The following is an 18,350-nucleotide window of genomic DNA, read 5'->3' on the forward strand; positions in this document are numbered from 1 at the left end:
ACAAGGGCCAGGGAGACAACTCCCCTGCACCACAGGCTGGGGTGACTTGACAACCCTGAAACCCTCCCCGTCAATGAAATAAAGGTTTTTCCTGGAGAAGGGAAAGGCTTTCAGTCCAGGGACAGAAATGATTAAAAAGCATTCCAGGGCTGGGGACGGTCCAAGAGAAAGCAAGTCACCAAGACTCTTCCCCACCTGATATTGGGTAACCAGAGCCCAGGAGTAAGATTAACAGACTGTAAAGCCAGCAAGGCCCATTATGATAATCTAATCTGACCTCTTGCATAACAGAGGCAAGTGATTTCTGAACATCTGCTTGAGCCAGAACAGATCTTTCAGCCCTATAATTGGGGCACAAACATATGCAAATATGTGCAAATTAGAATCTGTTGGGGTTTTTGTCTGCCTATGTTGGTGAGGATGCTGTAGTAAGGCCTGAGGGTGCCTGTCCTGACGAGCCAAAGTCTTATCTTATGTGAGATTTGCCTAAGGAAATATGCTACTGCACCCTTTTTGCCATAAAGTTTACTGCCCTTGGGGCTCCCAGACAGGTACTGTGGCCTGCAAATGAAGGGACAGAAGCAAAGGTCTTTCCACTCTGTCTCTCATCACCTCTACCCAATGGAAAAATGGAGTTCTGTCAAAACTATCAGTCTCTATAGGGAAAAAAACAAAATTTATATGGAACTTTCTATCTAGAAAACTGAAATAAAAAATTTTATTTGAGGACAACTCCAGTCAAAATCATTTATTTTTGTTTGGCAATGCAAAATGCAATGTTTTGCTTCATTTTGTGTTGACATTAATAGCCATCCACCTGAAATGCCTCAGTGTCTCATGAGAATTATAGTTCTAGGGCCCTCATTGTCTCTGTGCAATAGAGCTCACTACTGGATGGTAGTGATTTTTTTTTTTTGCACTGCCAATTTTTACATTGCACATTTATTTGGATAGTTTTCAGGCTGAAAGGACTTACTCCCAACCAGCTTTTGCAGAAGAGTCAGTCACACATCCGGACCAGGTCCCTAAATCAAAGAGAATGAGTATTATGGGCATGATCCTGCTTCTATTGAAGTCCATGAGAATTTGGCTACTGATTTCAATTAGAGCATGATCAGGCCTTCTGAGACTGATATTCGCGTAACTAAAGTTGAAGTATCTTAGTTCGACTTACCTGGCCGTCCTCACGGTGGCAAGTCAACCGCTGCGGCTCCCCATCGACTTCGCTTACTCCTCCTGCTGAGGTGAAGTACGGTTGTCGATTTGGGGATCAATTTATCGTGTCTAGGTGAGACACGATAAATTGATCCCGGATAGATCAATTACTAACCACCAATCTAGTGGGTAGTGTAGATGTGACCTTAGACAGCATGCTGGAGAATACACCTCAGGGAATGATCTAGCTCTAATGAGAGGAATGGGGGGGATATAGTAAATGCCCTTTTATGTCTTCTCCATCTCAACTTCTTTTGATTCTACCATCTAGAGATGTATCCAGAATATTCCAAGCTTGCTCTCTTGGGTTTTAACTGAGTACCATTACTGCATCTCCATTGGGCAGTCTCCCCTCCTTCTCTGGGACTTGCTGTATCTTTGAAGACCCTTTGGGGCTTATTAGCTCACCTCTTCTGGGTAGCTTCTGAGTAGGATCTAAATAACTGGGTTGAGGGCACTGCTTGTAGAGGGGAGTCAAACCAAAACCAAAATCAGTGATATTAAGAATAATGTTATCAAAATAATGATCATGGAAAGACAGGGCACTGAAAGAAAGAGAAAAATAGGAAGAAGAGGATACTGACTGGGATAATTGTGTAAATGTTTCCTGATTACCTTTTTTGAGAGTTACATCAGATCTTGATGAACAGGGTCAGATTGAAGAGAACAATGGGATCAGTGGAAAACAGCAAATCCAGAAGGCAGAGGGCATTTAAATTCTGCCACCATTGTGAAATAAACCAACAACACAAATAACTCCAGTACAGAGGGCAGGCAGGAGAGAATCCACACTGAGGCACACACAATGTAGCCTGTAACATACAGGAGGTAAGACTAGATGATCCAGTGGTCCCTTCTGGCCTTAAACCCTGTGCCTCTAATGGCAGACAAGTGTTTTGGCTGCTGAAACTGACACCAGATTGGATAGAGGATATACAGATGCCCCTCAGTGCTGATGACCATCAGGAGATACAACTCATTATCTACATGAAAAAGTATCAGAAACTCATATAGTCTCAGCACTGAATACAGAGTTCCTAAACTAAACACGAAAGAAATATTGATCATCACTAGTTAGGTGTAACATTAGGCAGAAGAGGTAGCCAAAGTCAGCAACAGGATGTATGCTGTGAAAGGGTTCCTCTTCATGCGGAAGCTAAGGAACCAGAGGACGATCCCATTCCCCTACAGAGTGAAGCTCTTGATGGCTGCTACTGAACTGCCATTTGGGAATCCAGTCCTACATTTTATCCCATAACACAGGCTGGACCCAGTCAAGTGCAAAGATGTTGTGCTCAGCTCTGTCATGCTGAAACTCTGCTGCAGTATGCCAGTCTCCCCACCAGCCTCTGTCTCTCATACACATGTTAGCAAAAAGGAGACAGAACCAACAATAGTCTGCTTTCTTGATCACTTTAAAGGTGGCCACCAAAGGTACAGAGCTGTCATATTTGTTGATTGAGCAAGGTAGCCTGGGGAAGACTAGCAGCCATCTGTACAAAGCTGTACCACTCCCCAACCCCAACTGATGGGAGAGGAGAGACACACAACCCTCAGCTCCTCATTCATCTGTGAAATCATGATAGAGATGAAGTGCAGAAAGCATCACATGGCTAATAGCAGGACTGGTGTCATCCTGGGTTCTCCCACCTTCCCATGAGTCCCCTGGGAGTGGAGTGGACTCTTAGAGGCAGCCAGGCTGGGCAGATCTATTAGAGAAAGTTGTTTCTGCAATTCTGTAACTGGTGCTTTGGGCAGGGCCCTTGCATTGCCTTCAATTGCTAGGGATTCAAACTGGGAGGAGGGATAGCTCAGTGGTTTTAGCATTGGCCTGCTAAACCCAGGGTTGTGAGTTCAATCATTGAGGGGGTCATTTAGGGAACTGGGGTAACTATCTGTCTGGGAATTAGACCTGCTTTGAGCAGGGGGTTGGACTAGATGATCTCCTGAGGTCCCTTCCAACCCCGATATTCTATGATTCCCTGCTTCCTGCCCATCTCACACTGGGGGGGGGAACACCAGTCCAGAGTGGAAGCTCAGCCCTGCACAGCTGGGGCAGGAGACTGGTTGAAGGCCAATCAGCTGGCATGGAGCAGATACACAGAGAGAAGGCACCCATCTTAGGGGAAAGTAGGTTCTGGCACTGTTAGTGCAGCTGGGTGGAGGGGGCCCAAAACATAGCCTGAAATAGGAGGTAGGGGATCAGTCCAGACAGCAGGGTAGGGCATGTCAGTAGCCAGGCTGGGAGAGTGGTCTCAGTGGTTGGATCCAAACAGGATGGGGACAAACACCAAGCAATGCATCAGAAACTGGGACTCACCCTCCATGCATTCACTCCACAGAGCAGACAGTCCCTGGGACTGGTTCAGGATCTCATGTGGAGAGCAGTGTGAGGGGAAGAGGGTCTCTGGGTCAGAGGCAGGGGGACAGTTTATAAATTGGCACAGGTGAGTGATCTTAACTAAGTCCTATGAAAATGAAAAAAAAATTTTAACTCAGTTACCTAAATGCAGCCATTCAGGAATTATTCGGTCAAAGTAACCATGTTTCTTAGGCCTGGTCTGCCCTAGAAAAGTAGGTTGGTTTAATTACACCTCTGCTTTATTTGTGTCCTTTGGGGATTATTTAAATCCACACCCCTGAGCGGCATAGTCACGCCAACCTAAGTCCTCGGGTAGACAGTGCTAGGTTGAAGAAGTCTGCCGTCAACCCAATTACTGCCTTTCAGGGAGGTGGATTATGTACCCCAACAGTAGAACCCCTCCCATCAGCCTAGGAAGTCTCTACGCGTAAGCACTAAAGCTGTGCAGCAGCATCTGTGCCACTATAGTGTCTCAAATGTAGACAAGCCCATGGAAACCCACAGCTCACTTTAAGGAGTTGTCTTGAGACAGGCAAATTAATGAAAATGAAGGACTGGACTGAGAGGAGCTGGTGACTGCGTCCATCACAAATGCCTTGGCAACTGGATGTGAACACACCCTTCACTTAATGATACTGTCAGGCTGAGTTCCTCACAAGCCCCCTATCTAACACAAAAGGGAGTTATGAACTCACTCAGGAGCTTTGGACTGTGTAGGCAGGAGACTTTTGCTGGCTATTGGAGTGTGTGTGTGTGTGTGTGTGTGTGTGTGTGTGTGTGTGTGTGTGTGTGTGTGTGTGTGTGTGTGTGTGTGTGTGTGAAAAAAGAGAGAGAACCAAATTTGGGGTCATTTCTCCAAGGGTTCCCAAGATTTATGCTAGTATAACTCTGTCACCACTAGGGGGTTATACAGCATAATCTATACCAGTAAGTCAGAGCGGCACAGCTACAACTTGTGTGTGCAGCCAGTGCCTTACAGCACAGCTCAGCATAAGGCTGGGAAGTCTGGAAATGCCCCGGTTCACTGCTGGAGGTGACCCGGACAGGCTGGGATCTCTCTAGCCACCACTGGCTGCTAGGACAATCCTGCCTGGGTGAACTCCTGCTGGGTCCTTGGGGAGGGTGTTTGCTGGTGGCCTTAGCAGAGTAGGTTCTCTGGGCAGGGAGAATGTCATGAGGCCAGGGCTTTGCCCAGAGCGATCGCTTCTCCCTTGGCCAGCTGGGCTCCCACAGTTCATTGATGGGGGGAGTTTCTCTCCACTCCCAGAGGTTCTTGCCCGGCTTTTCTCCACAGAGGGCTTTCCAGAGCACCTGGCATGGGGGAGTGGGACAGGGAGCTTGTGTTAAGGAGGAGCTGCTCTATGGACCAGGGGTTTGACCCAATGAGGACGGAGGTTACCTTGGGAACAGAACAGGTGGGCAAAGTGGGACTAGTTCAAGATCTCATGTGGAGAGCAGTGTGAGGGGAAGAGGGTCTCTGGGTCAGGGGCAGGGTCCCACAGGGAAAGCAGTGTAAGGGGAGGCAGGTCTCTGCGGCTGGGGCAGGGTCTCATGTGGATAGCAGTGTGAGGGGAAGGAGATCGCTCCAGGTCATGGTCAAGGTCCCATGGTGGGGAGCAGTGTGAGGGATGGGGAAGTTCTCTGGGGCAGGGTTGGGGTCGCAGGGGCTGAGAACTAGGGGTGCTGGGGGTGTGGCAGCACTTCCTGGTTTGAAGTGGTTTCCATCATATACAGGGTTTACAGTTTTGTTCAATGGCTTTCAGCACTCCCACTATAAAAATTGTTCCAACATCAGTCCCCCTTCCTGAGATCTGCTGGTGCTCCTCAGTCCTGACCCACAACCATTCGAGCCCTAGGCTCACCCCACACAGCTCTGCCAGTTCTCCTCAATCCCAACCCACAGTCCCCCTGACACACACACTATTCCAATCCTTGCCTCAGTATTTTTTTCCTTTCCTTCCACAGTGAAATACACTAATCTGAAAAAGGCCACTGTTATTCCAAATAGCAATATCCACATGGGGAGTTATATTGGTCTGATTATAGCATTATAATTAACCTGGTATAGTAATGCTGGTAAGTTTTCTGTGTAGACAAGCCCTCTGGTGCTGATTGCTGCTGGAGGAAAGAGATCAGTCTGGACAGACTCACATTGCTCACAGCATTGATCAGTGCTGCGTGCTCCTGCGAAGCAATGGTTCCTGAGCATGAACTACCACCTCTTGGCCATTTCTTTTCATGCAGTTAATTGCTCATCACTCCCATGTTATTCACCTAATGTTCAAGCATCATGATTTTATCTGGAAAGCCATTGCAAAAATCCAATGAGCTAAGCAAGGGGGGTGCTGGTGTATCAAGCCCACATCTCCCTACTCATATATCCCCTATGCTGTGGATTTAACACTCCACACCAAGCTGGGATTAAAGTAACAGTGTCCTGAAATCTCAAGGGAATCTGGGGACCCTGAAAGTTCCTGGCACAGAACCTTGGGAATAAGAAACCTCAGCACCCCCCTATTTCTGTGTCCTGGGAGGGAAGGGGGACTCTAAAATATGAGAATCCCATTTGCTAGCACTCAGAAGCAGGGAGCTGTTCAAACCAGCAAAGAGTCAAGTCTGTCATTTGGATATAGTACACAAAACCCAGGAGCTAGGTGAAAAATGAAGGAAAAATACAAAGTCTGTGACATTTTTAAAATCAATTTTATTCTGTTCCTTTGCTGGTTGCTTCAAAATTTCCCCCTGCATCTTGTATTGAAGGTTTGTTGGTTTGTTGAAATCGGTAATTTTCAGTCTATTTCAAATTCAAAAAGTTTTCTAAAATGAATGATTTGGGCAGGGGGGAACCCAAATGTCCCAAAACCTCCTGCTTTGTGATTAAGCCAATCAAAAAGGAATTGAGTGGTGGCAAGGAGTGTCTGGAAAAATCCATTGTGTCTCCCCCCATCCCCCCGTGAGATCATGTCCCTATCACTGCCCCCACTTCCTCAAAACACAAGGTAATTCACTGTTCAAAAACTTTTAACTCAGAGTTGAGGTTGCCCAATTCTGCCTTGTGGCTAAGCAGTTAAGATAATTCCTCATATGCTTTCCCAGCTATGCACCGGTGGAGCAATGCCCCAGTGCAACACTGTACCATTTCTGAGCCTGGGGAGGGAAAGCAAAAAAGACTAGCGTGTGGGAAGTCTTACACCTTGGTAGGACTGGAGAGGCCATTAAGAGAGGGAAGGTGATAACTGATAACTGATAATTGAGAGGGGTCGGTCCTGGGGCTGGTTTTGTTCAACATTTTTATTAATGATCTGGATGATGGGATGAAATGCACCTTCAGCAACTTCGCAGATGAATCTAAGCTGGGGGGAGAGGTATATGCTGGAGGGTAGGGATAGGGTCCAGAGTGACCAAGACAAACTGGAGGATTGGGCCAAAAGAAATCTGATGACGTTCAACAAGGACATGTGCAGAGTCCTGCACTTAGGAAGGAAGAATCCCATGCACTGCTATAGGTTGAGAATCAACTGGCTAAGTGGCAGTTCTGCAGAAAAAGACCTGGGGATTACAAAAGGGTCCTGTGGCACCTTATAGACTAACAGACGTTTTGGAGCATGAGCTTTCCTGGGTGAATACCCACTTTGTCAGATGCATGCCAACCACGAAAGCTCATGCTCCAAAACGTCTGTTAGTCTATTAGGTGCCACAGGACTCTTTGCTGCTTTTACAGATCCAGACTAAGACAGCTACCCCTCTGATACTGGGGATTACGGTGGACAAGAAGCTAGATATGAGTCAGCCGTGTGCCCTTGTTGCCAAGAAGGCCAATGGCATATTAGGCTGTATAAGTAGGGGCATTGCCAACAGATCAAGGGAAGTGATTATTCCCCTCTATTTGGCACTGGTGAGGCCACACCTGGAGTATTGTGTCCAGTTTTAGTCCCCCCACTACAGAAGGGATGTGGACAAATTGGAGAGAGTCCAGCGGAGGGCAACAAAAATGATTAGGGGGCTGGAGCACATGCCTTATGAGGGGAAGCTGAGGGAACTGGGGTTACTGAGTCTGCAGAAGAGAAGAGTGAGGCAGGATTTGATAGCAACCTTCAACTACCTGAAGCAGGGTTCCAAAGAGGATGGAGCTAGGCTATTCTCAGTGGTGACAGATGATAGAACAAGAAACAATTGTCTCAAGTTGCAGTGGGGGAGGTCTAGGTTGAATAGTAGGAAACACTATTTCACTAGGAGAACGGTGAAGCACTGGAATGGGCTACCTAGGGAGGTGGTGGAATCTCCATCCTTAGAGGTTTTTAAGGCCCAGCTTGACAAAGCCCTGGCTGGGATGATTTAGTTGGGGTTAGTCCTGCTTTGAGCTGGGATTGGACTAGATGACCTCCTGAGGTCTCTTCCAAACCTAATGTTCTATTATTCTATGATGGCCTGTGAGGAGCACATCTACCAGCTGGAGGCAGCTGGAGTCGGGGTGGGGGTGGGGGGGTTGAGGAGAATACCAGACTTCCTATCCCAGGTCTGGGCCTACTGTAGGGGGAAGGGGCACTGTACATCAGCAGCAGGATTGGAGTGATGTGAAGTGGCCTATTCATTTCAAGGGGATGTGCTCAGATGAATGAAAGCACCCCATTTAGATGAATACAAACTGAAACAATACCTCGGAGAGCTGTGAACTGTTCTATTATCTCAGTTTTCTGATTCCCTCTCCTTAGATCTTGGTATTGTATGCTTGTGCCATGCACAAGTCTATCCAACAGGAGTTCCATCAATACAGAACGTGTATTAAGGTCTGATGTTTCATAAATCTCCATCCCTACAAAAAGGATGCACATATCAGTGGAGAGCTGGGAGTGTGAGTTTTTCAGGGCTGTGTGGCATTAGTTTCTATCCTTGGCACTTACAAGTTACATCTTAGAATGGTCTCTGGCATTAGGACCGGCTGGATGCCCAGGTACTTGACTGATTATTATTTATGTGACCTTTGTACCAAGAAACTGATTGTGCTATGCCCTGCACAAATGCAGAATAGGAGGTAGCCTCTGCCACAATGGGCTGACACTGAGACAGACACAGAAAGATTGTTATCCCTGCTTTACAGGTGGGAGACAGAGGCAAAAAAGGGACTAAGTGATTTGTCCAAGGTCACACAGGGAGTCTTTGGTGGATGCAGGAGTTGAACCCAGCTCCCAGGGTGAGTTCCTACCCACAAGCCCAGCCTGACACCCTCACACTGTATTTCCAGCATGTCCATACTAGTCTGTCCTCTCTGAGTGCCACGGATCATTGAAAGTGACATTCTGCTCTTGCCTTCCTCTCTGCTAACTACCAGAGCAGGTAAAAAATCATTTGTGGGAAATTATTGTAGATGGCAAGCAGCTATTCAACAGATGCAATCTTTCTTTCTGGAAAAATATCAGTTCTGTTGATGTAAGTAGTAACCAAGGCTGGAGGGGACGAAGGTTGAGTCTTTTGAGTTGTAGACAGGCTGCTGAGGCCAGAGTGCTGACTCAGGATGACACAGCACACAGACACTCAGGGAGCTACATGCTTGTCTGCTGGCTGAGATGTTGAGCTACAGGAGCAAAGCATTTAAGGTACCCAGAGCTACTGGTCAAGCAGTGACAAGCCCTTGCTGGTCTAGATTGCACCCTAAGCCATCCCAGGAAGATGCATCATTGGCGAGACAATAATAAGGAAGAATTGGACACTAAAAGGAACAGCAAAGATGAGGAAGAAGACAGTGAGCAGGATAACAGCTAAGATCTTTCCTTGCTGACATCACTGTGAGCTACATCAGACTTTGAAAAACAGGAGCAGACTGGCCAGAACCATGAGGGGAGAGAAAATGAGGAAATTCAGGGCACACATGGGTAGAGGCATATTCCAACAATTTTCAGTCACATCAGCAAAACCAAAAGGAGACAATATTCCAGACAGCAGGCAGGAGAGAATCCACAGCAGGACACAGACAATGGAAGATAAGTCATTTGGAGGGCAGCATCAGTGCCAGATGGATAGAGAACTGACAGATATCTCTCAGTGTTGAATGCCATCAGCCGATCAAGGCTGGTGCTGTGTATGAGCAAATTAAGCAAAAATCTTCTAAAAGAAAACAAAATAAATGTTTGGCAGCAACAATTATGAGGAAACCAAGAAGGCAGAAGAGGAAACAAAAGTCAGTGGTGGCTATGTGCAGGATGTAGATAGTGAAGAGGTTCCTCTTAATGCAGAAGCCAAGGAACCAGAGGATGATAACATTCCCCAGAAGCCCAAAGAGGCAAATGAGCAGAGTGACACTATCAATGCTTACTAGAGATAAATCATCTTTTTGTCATCCAGTCCCACTGTTTTTGGTCCCAATTATCCAGGCTGGGCTCAGTCGGGGGCAGAGATGTAGGGCTCAGCTCAGTCACCATGAAATCTCTGCTGTGGGATGCCAGTCTCTCCTTCTACCCCTCTCTCACACATACCTGTTAGCAGAGAGCAGATAGAGGTGAATCAGTAACATCCCCACCACTGTGTTTCACTGATCATTCCAGCCCCTTCCCAGCTTCATGGCCTGGAACAGCCAGATCCCAATGAGTGGGAAGGAGAAATATCCTGAGAGATAATGGCCATAGGAAAACCTACAGACAGAAAGAGACATAAAAAATGGTGATAGGTGAGGACCAGCCTGGACAGAGAGGTGGGAGAGACAGAGTTAGGGTCAGAGAGAGATGAAAAGAGGGAGAAAGAAAAATTGGGAGGGGTTGGCAGTTAGCTATGGGTACAGAATGAAAGGATTAAGAGAAGTTGGGTGAGATTTGGAAAGTGGGGTAGAAAGAGAAAGATAGAGAATAGTCATGTATCATTAATAATGACAAAGAGCAATCTCTCACCTTCCTTACCTCCATCATTCTGGGGCCTGAATCAAGTGTTTATAGGAACCAGGCTTGGGCAGAATCACTTCCAACTTGCTCTGTCTCACGGTTATTAAATGGGTTTCTCAGTGTGGGATCTTCATGAAAAAGCTTTTTGAGTTTTATCTATTACCCAGAAACTAAGAATTTCCCTGTTATCTGTGTAGCATCCAACACCCAGTCACTGCCAGAAGTCATTAGAGAAATGTCTTCTCCACTCTGGACAGAGTGGGACACAGCGTATACCATTATTGCCTTTCATGATCACTGGGCAGCTATGCAGCATCAGTCACTGTCAGAGATCTGCTTCCCTTCCCTGATTGCTTCTGATCTCCTAACCCAATGGCTTTGCAAAGATTAAGTAATAGATATCCAAGACATCCAAGAAAGCCACCCTTATCTGAGAAGAGCTGCTAATGTAGTTAGGGCAGAAGCAATTGTGTTAATAAGCATGACAATTGGCACCTTCTTAATGGTTCAATTTTGCTCTAATTACCCCAAGTAGTATATTTCTGTACCACTTGGTTATAACTTTTGTGTCTGTCTGGAAATCTTCCATCACCACAGTATGTAAGTCCATAATATATATTCTACAGATCCTTAAAGATATATTTCCTCTGATTATGTTTTTTTAAATTAATGTGGCAATAAATGTTTTCTGTTTCTTACTACAAACCCATCTACTAAAAAGAGATTGAAAAAAATGTGTTTTGATATGGTGGGCATTAAAGGAAGTAATGTACAGACATTAACATTGAATGGTGATGTCATTGTATTTGACCAAAACATAAGGACCCAAGATAAAGTAAGGTGTTCTAATGAAAGAAATACATATAAATATCTCTATAGTAAAACTATACACAATTCCCCAAATGAGTATTAGGTGTAATTTTCACGTTGACTGGAGTGGCTCATGACTGTGCACCAACCCCAGGGCAGACTGTCAAAAAGCAAGGCAGACCTTCTAAAACTGGTGGTATGTTCTATAATTAGATTTCACCCACTCAGTAATAAATGTGAACTACAATAATCTTATAATGGAGTCATAGACCCTTGGACACTCCAGTCTATCTTGCCACCCAGGCAGGCTGGACGATGTGATACATGGTCACTTAAACCAAAGATCATAAAATATTCAGGTTGCTCGCAGCCCCAAGACACAAGTCACTTACCCCAGGTCAATTTGTACCTTTGATCTAGGGTTGCCAAATTTGGTTGGACATATTCCTGGAGGTTTCATCACATGACATACTCTTTAATTATAGAGTATCAGAGGGGTAGCCATGTGTCATAAACAGATGGTTAGGGGTTTATGTCTCTTTTACCTGTAAAGGGTTAAGAAGCTCAGTAAACCTGGCTGACACCTGACCAGAGGACCAATAGGGGGACAATATACTTTCAAATCTTGGTGGAGAGAAGTCTTTGTTTGTGCTTTTTGTTTTGTTTGTTGTTCGCTCTCGGGACTGAGAGGGACGGGACATCATTCCAGGCTTTCCCAATCTTTCTGAATCAGTCTTTCATGTTTCAAAATTGTAAGTAATAGCCAGGCAAGGTGGATTAGTCTTATGTTTGTTTTCTTAACTTATAAAGATTTCTTTTGCTGGAAGGATTTTTACCTCTGTTTGCTGTAACTTTGAATCTAAGGCTGGGGGAGGGGAGGTCCCTCTAGTCTATGTGAATCTGAGTACCCTGTAAAGTATTTTCCATCCTGATTTTACAAAGATAATTTTTACTTTTTCTTTCTTTAATTAAAAGCTTTCTTTTTAAGAACCTGATTGACTTTTCCTTGTTTTAAGATCCAAGGAGTTTAGCTCTGTGTGAAGCCTCTCAAGGCAATCCAGGGAGGGGAAAGTCTGGAGGGAAAAGGAGGGGGGTGGTTAATTTCTCCTTGTTTTAAGACCCAAGGGGTTTGGGTCTGAGTTCCCCAGGGAAGGTTTCGGGGAAACAGGAAGTGTGCCAGACACTAAATTCTGGCTTGTGGCAGTGTACCAAACCTAAGCTAGTAATGAAGTTTAGAAGTGTTCATGCAGGTCCCCACTTCTTGTACTCTAAAGTTCAAAGTGGGGAAAAAACCTTGACACCGTGTTAGTCTGGATCTGTAAAAGCAGCAAAGAGTCCTGTGGCATCTTATAGACTAACAGATTTTTTGGAGCATGAGCTTTCGTGGGTGAATACCCACTACATCCGATGCTCCAAAACATGTTAGTTTATAAGGTGCCATAGGAATCTTTGCTGCTTTTAATTATAGATTAATCTTTAATTCCTGGAGATTCCTGGACAATCCTGGAGGGTTAGCAACCCTACTTAGATCTCACACCAAAGACAACTAAACTAAAGGTTTATTAACCAGAAAAAGATACGAGTTATTTACAGGTTAAAGCAAGCAAGAATACATATACAAATGAGTTTCAATCTGTGATTCAAAAGGTGACAGAGTTGTAATCTGTTCATTCAAAATGTCTGTCAGGGCTAATCCATGGCAATCAGCTGGGGATCTCTTTTCTTATGTTTAGTATCAGAGGGGTAGCCGTGTTAGTCTGGATCTGTAAAAGCAGCAAAGAATCCTGTGGCACCTTATAGACTAACAGACGTTTTGGAGCATGAGCTTTCGTGGGTGAATACCCACTTCTTCAGATGCATCTGAAGATGTGGGTATTCACCCATGAAATCTCATGCTCCAAAACGTCTGTTAGTCTATAAGGTGCCACAGGATTCTTTGCTGCTTTCTTATGTTTAGGAATCTTTGCCCCTCACAGTCCAGACAGCATGAAAGAGTTTCAATTTCTCCTTGTCAGGGATTTTTATTCCCTCCACTCCAGAGTTAAAACTGATGAGATGAGTTCATGAGTAGGCCTCTCCTTCCCAAAGGGAGCTAGGAATGCTATCAACAGGGCCTCTCTCCTTTGATGCCACAATTGTCTTCTGTGGGCCACCTTGTACACAGGACGACATCTTTACTTTAATTAATGATTTCCTGTTTGGTGAGTTACACAATTAGAGGTTTACTATGCAAACACTTAAAATAGCTTTACACCATGGGCTGTAGAGGTTATAAGTGAGATCAATGCATGAAACATGCTATCAGCATTTTATAAAGACTAAACACAAAATACATTCTTATCAACTTAATATCTAATATCAATTTTAATCATACTAACACACAGGTAAGCAAGACTGATTTCTAGCTACGCATTTGTAAGTGTTCAGTGAAGCCTGGGGTCTTGGCTTGAGTTGCCACCTCCAATGTGACAATGATAATTAGTAAGGCTACATTTTAGTCATAGGTATTTTTAGTAAAAGTCCTGGACAGGTCACAGGCCATAAACAAAAATTCATGGGCACATGACCTCTCCATGACATTTACTAAAAATACCTACCCTTACTAAAACTTGGGTGGGGGTATTCTGAGGGGGGGAGGGCAGTCCAGGGGTGCTGCGAGTGCTCAGGGAGTTGACCCAAGACCCCCGCTCGTACTGGGGGAGGCGGTTGATGGGGCTTTCTACTGGCTCCATCCCTGCAGCTCCTAGGCAGTGGAGGCAGGGCCTCCTCTTCTGCTCCCACCACAAGCACCAACTGCCTCAGCTCCCATTGGCTGTGGTTCCCGGCCAATGGGAGCTATGCGGGTGGGGCCTGTGGGTGCGGGCAGTGCGGAGACCTCCCCCACCCCTTTGCCTCCTAGGAGTTGAAGGGAGGCCCTCACCTCACATAAGTGCCCCCCCACACCCTCAAAAACTCTTCCCCTAGCCTTGAGCCCCCTCCCACACAACCAAACTACTGCTGCTGAAGAAGTCCTGGAGGTCACGGAAAGTCACAGAATCTGTAACTTCCGTGACCTCCATGACAGACTTGCAGCCTTAATCATTAGATAATTTAAATAATCCCAGAAGGACACCAATCAAGGAGCAGTGAGTGAGGGAAATGCAATGGACAGAGATCACCCAATAGCTATAAAACAAGGAAGCAAGTGTATAGCCTCCATTCCACCTGCATATGGTCATTGTGCGATAGTCCCCATGAGCCTGATTGATTAGGGGGTGGGAAAAGAGGGCAGTTAGCCACAGAGCCCTGGTTGACTACAAGATTGGTTGAAAATCCCACCTCTGGCTCCCTTCCCACCTCTTCTTGAGAGAGGGGAATGGCATTTTGGAGCAGAAGCTTAGCCAAACCCAAAAGGAGAAAGAAAATTGGCTGAAAACTCATCAGCGGTACAGGGATTGGGCTACAGAGAGAAGGCACACAGCATGTGGCACTGCTGGGCAGAGGGGGACAGCAAAATGCTGCCTGAAACTGGAATTAGGGGATTGGCCCTGAGAGCAGGTGGACACATCATCGGTAGACAGGCTGGGAGAGTAGCCCAGATATAAGTCTGGAGAGCTGAACACAGGGCTGTCCTTACCCATATGCAAAGTACACGGTTGCATAGGGCACCAGGAAATTTGGGACACCAAATTTCCTGGTGCCCTATGCAGCTGCATGCTGCTCCAGCCCCTGCTCCACTTCTTCCCCATGACTCCTGCCCCTGCCATGGAGTTTTAACTGTTATTCAAGTCATTTTCTTAGATGTTCTTTTAATTCCATTAGCACTGAATAGCAGTTGAAATTCTGTTTCTACTGAGACTGAACATCTCTATTTCCAGTATAAAAGCCTGCTAGCTTTTAAAAATGTATTTGTACTCTAGTGATTCTTAGAGAGTTATTAAACTTAAACAGGCATCAAAGAAGCCATTGTCCTTCTGACCATCCTTGTAGAGGTTCTTCTTCTGTTTCTGTGTTTGGTAAGAATGTTGCTTAAGCATTGCTAGATAATTCCCCCAATATACGTTAATATTTCTTGCTCAGAAGGTTTCTTATATTAATATCGAGCTACAGCGTAGTCATTTGTTTTCATATTACTACACAACACATTTTGTGTTTACATAGTAATGATACCAGTAAGTTACCACATTACATCCTTGAAATTAGACATAACATTTGCAAATAAACATCACTAAAGAAGCTTATGCCACAAATGCCAGGCCTTATTAATAGATGATTTAAACTCATCGGTTAGTTCATAGTAATTCTTAATTGTTTCCACTGCAATAGTGGTGAAGGTTTCAAATATCAACCTGCAGAAGCAAGAGTCCAGAGCTGCATAGAAGCACCTTCTGCATCAGTCTTCAGGCAACAATGGGAGACTTGCCACCACAAGTGAAATTACTGTTCACTGGTATTTCAAAAACAAAGTTAATGAGCCCATTATGGATCTGTTCCTGCTTCCATCCAAGCCAACAGGACTTCCCCCACTGATTCCAAAGGGAGAAGGATTGAGTTCCATGTGACCCTCTGGTGTTCTTTACAACTGCACAGAAACCTGGGGATCAACTGTAGGAAGGATCCTGCTCTGGGTCGGGGAGGGGAAGAATTTAGCAAATGACCTACTGGGTCCTGTCCATCTTTATTTCTTTGATGATGTGAACTAGGGAAATCTCCATCCCGAAAACAGTATCCCAGACTCAGTGCTGCTGAGATTAAATTGACATCTTCACTGTGTCTTGTCTGGAGGTTTCTCCACCCTCTCTGGAATCTGTCTTTTCTTCAAATATGCTCCGGAGCGCGATCTGGAGGTAGCCTCTGAATCGGTGCTGCCTGTAGCTCCCAACTAGGAAGTAAATAACTGGGTTGATGCTGCTGTTTATAGAAGCCAGCAGGTAAGATAGCTCATTAGCGTGACTATAATGAATAAGGTCAAGGAAGTATTGTACACTGAGGGGAACAGCAAAGATGAGGAAGAAGAGGACAGTGAGCAAGATAACAGTGTAGAGCTTTTCTTGCTGACGTCGCTGTGAGCTATGTCGGAGCTTGATGAACAAGATCAGACTGGACACAATCATGATGGGAGAAAAAATGAGGAAATTCAGGCCATACATGGGTAAGAACGTAAGCCAACAATTTTCAGTTCCATCAACAAAACATAAAGAATACACTATTCCTGACAGCAGGCTGGAGAGAACCCAGAGCAGGGCACAGACAATGGCAGACAAGTTCTTTGGGCGGCGGCATCGGTGCCAGATGGGAAAGAGGACAGACACACACCGCTCAGTGCTGATGGCTGTCAGGAGATAAAGGCTGGTGCTATATGCAAGCAAAGACAACAGATGAAATGAGTTTATTAAGTTAAGTCCCACTAAAGGAAAACAAAATAAATGTCTGGCATTAAAGGTTATAAGGAAACCAGGCAGGCAGAGGAGGAAGCCAAAGTCAGCAGCAGCCAGGTTGAGGATGTAGACAGTGAAGATGTTCCTCTTAATATGGAAACCAAGGAACCAGAGAACAATCCCATTCCCCACCAGCCCGAACAGGCAGAGGAGCAGAGTGATGCTGTCAATGATCACTGCAGTTAAATAATCTGTTGCGCATCCATAATTTTCATCCTCAGGCTCCTTGCTGGGTATAGTCACATACAAGTACATTGGACCCAGCTCACTCATCGTGAACCCTCCACTGTGGGATGCTGGTCTTTCCTGTTCTCCTTCTCTCACACACACCTGTTAGCAAAGAGCAAACAGAGGAGAATCAGTGACTTTGACAACCCCAGTGCTGTTTTTCACTGATTATTCCAGCCAGGGGCGGCTCTACCATTTTTGCCACCTCAAGCAAAAAAGAAACAACATAAAAAACCAACCTGCTCAGACTGCCACCCAAACTGCAGAAGCAAAAAAAAGCCACTCGGACTGTACTGCCCCAGGCATGTGCTTCCTCTGCTGATGCCTGGAGCTGGCCCTGATTCCAGCCCTTCCCCAGCCCCCTGGCCAGGAATAGCCAGATCCCAAGGAGTGGCAGTGAGAAATATCCAGAGAGATAATGGTCATAGGGGATACTAGGGACAGAGAGAGACCTGGAGAAAGACCAATGTATACAGACCAGCCTGGAGAGAGAGACAGAGACAGAGTTAGGGAGACAGAGAGGAATAGAAAGGGAGAAATGGAAAAGGGGAGGGGCTGTCAGCCATGTATGTGCAGAGAATGGCAGGAATAAGAAATGTAGGGTGAGAATTCAAGAGTGGAGTTGAGTGAGACAGAGAGAACAGGCATATATCATTAATGATGACAAAGAGCAGGCCCTTACCTTGCTTTCTTCCTTCCAACGTCCAGGGGTCTGAACTAAGTATTTACAAGAGCTGGGCTGGGGCAGGTCTGCTTCAGAGTCTCTCAGTCTCACGGTCACTAACTGCAGTTCTCACTGTAGGATCTACATGGGAAAGATCTCTGAGTAACAGTGTAATATAAAGACACTAAGAATTTCTCTGCCAACCCCTGTGCAGCGTCCAACACTCAATCCCTTCCCCGGTCCTGTCGTAGAAATGTCTTCCTCACATTGGGCAGAGTGGCACACAGAGATCACAATGTCCAGGCATCTTATGACCACTGGGCAGCTTGATAACATCAGACAACATCAGGGCTATGCTTCCCTTTTCTGGCTGCTTCTGGCCTCCTGCACATAAAGGAAATGCTTGCACAAGGTTAAGTCTCACAGGATAGAATCACAGGAAGTTGCGTTTCTCTGAGAAAGGTTCCTGCTGTTTTAGGGCGTTACCCTACCATGTTCATTACGATGAAAATTTGCACCTTCTTAATTGTTTAATTTTTCTAAATAACATATTTTTGGGACACTTTGGTTATGATTTTTGTCTCTTGAGATTTCCCAACACCAGAATATCTGGGCCATGATGTATATCCTACACATCCCCAAAGAGATATCTGATGTCCATATAACTTATAAATTTAATGGGGGAATAAATGATTTCTGCTTTTTTCAAGAAACCATCTACTAGAAAAAGAGATTGAAAAAAGGCATTTCAGCAGAACAGGTATGAAAGATGATATTGTCTTGAC

At 45.4% G+C, this 18,350-nt stretch overlaps 2 protein-coding genes and 1 pseudogene across 3 annotated transcripts in view; 1 reads left to right on the top strand and 2 right to left on the bottom strand.

Annotated features, from left to right (window-relative positions):
• The window catches only part of KDM2A (lysine demethylase 2A), a 601,751-nt gene that overhangs the window by 404,388 nt on the left and 179,013 nt on the right, over positions 1-18,350 (top strand). The gene's annotated exons all lie outside the window — the stretch shown is intronic.
• Positions 9,227-15,272, bottom strand: LOC127051476 (mas-related G-protein coupled receptor member H-like; annotated as a pseudogene).
• LOC127052554 (mas-related G-protein coupled receptor member H-like) lies at positions 14,257-17,907 on the bottom strand. The gene is made up of 2 exons (XM_050956385.1): positions 17,584-17,907; positions 14,257-17,003 (listed from the first exon to the last, which is right to left on the bottom strand). The coding sequence occupies exon 2, from the start codon at positions 16,944-16,946 to the stop codon at positions 15,987-15,989; it is 960 nt and encodes a 319-aa protein (XP_050812342.1). The 5' UTR covers positions 16,947-17,003; positions 17,584-17,907; the 3' UTR covers positions 14,257-15,986.

Source organism: Gopherus flavomarginatus, chromosome 5 (assembly GCF_025201925.1).
Source record: "Gopherus flavomarginatus isolate rGopFla2 chromosome 5, rGopFla2.mat.asm, whole genome shotgun sequence".
In the NCBI taxonomy this organism is placed as follows: domain Eukaryota; kingdom Metazoa; phylum Chordata; order Testudines; family Testudinidae; genus Gopherus; species Gopherus flavomarginatus.

Bases quoted from the DNA above. Each gene is read 5' to 3' on its own strand.
- LOC127052554 (XM_050956385.1), bottom strand. From the start codon at position 16,946: ATGAGTGAGCTGGGTCCAATGTACTTGTATGTGACTATACCCAGCAAG.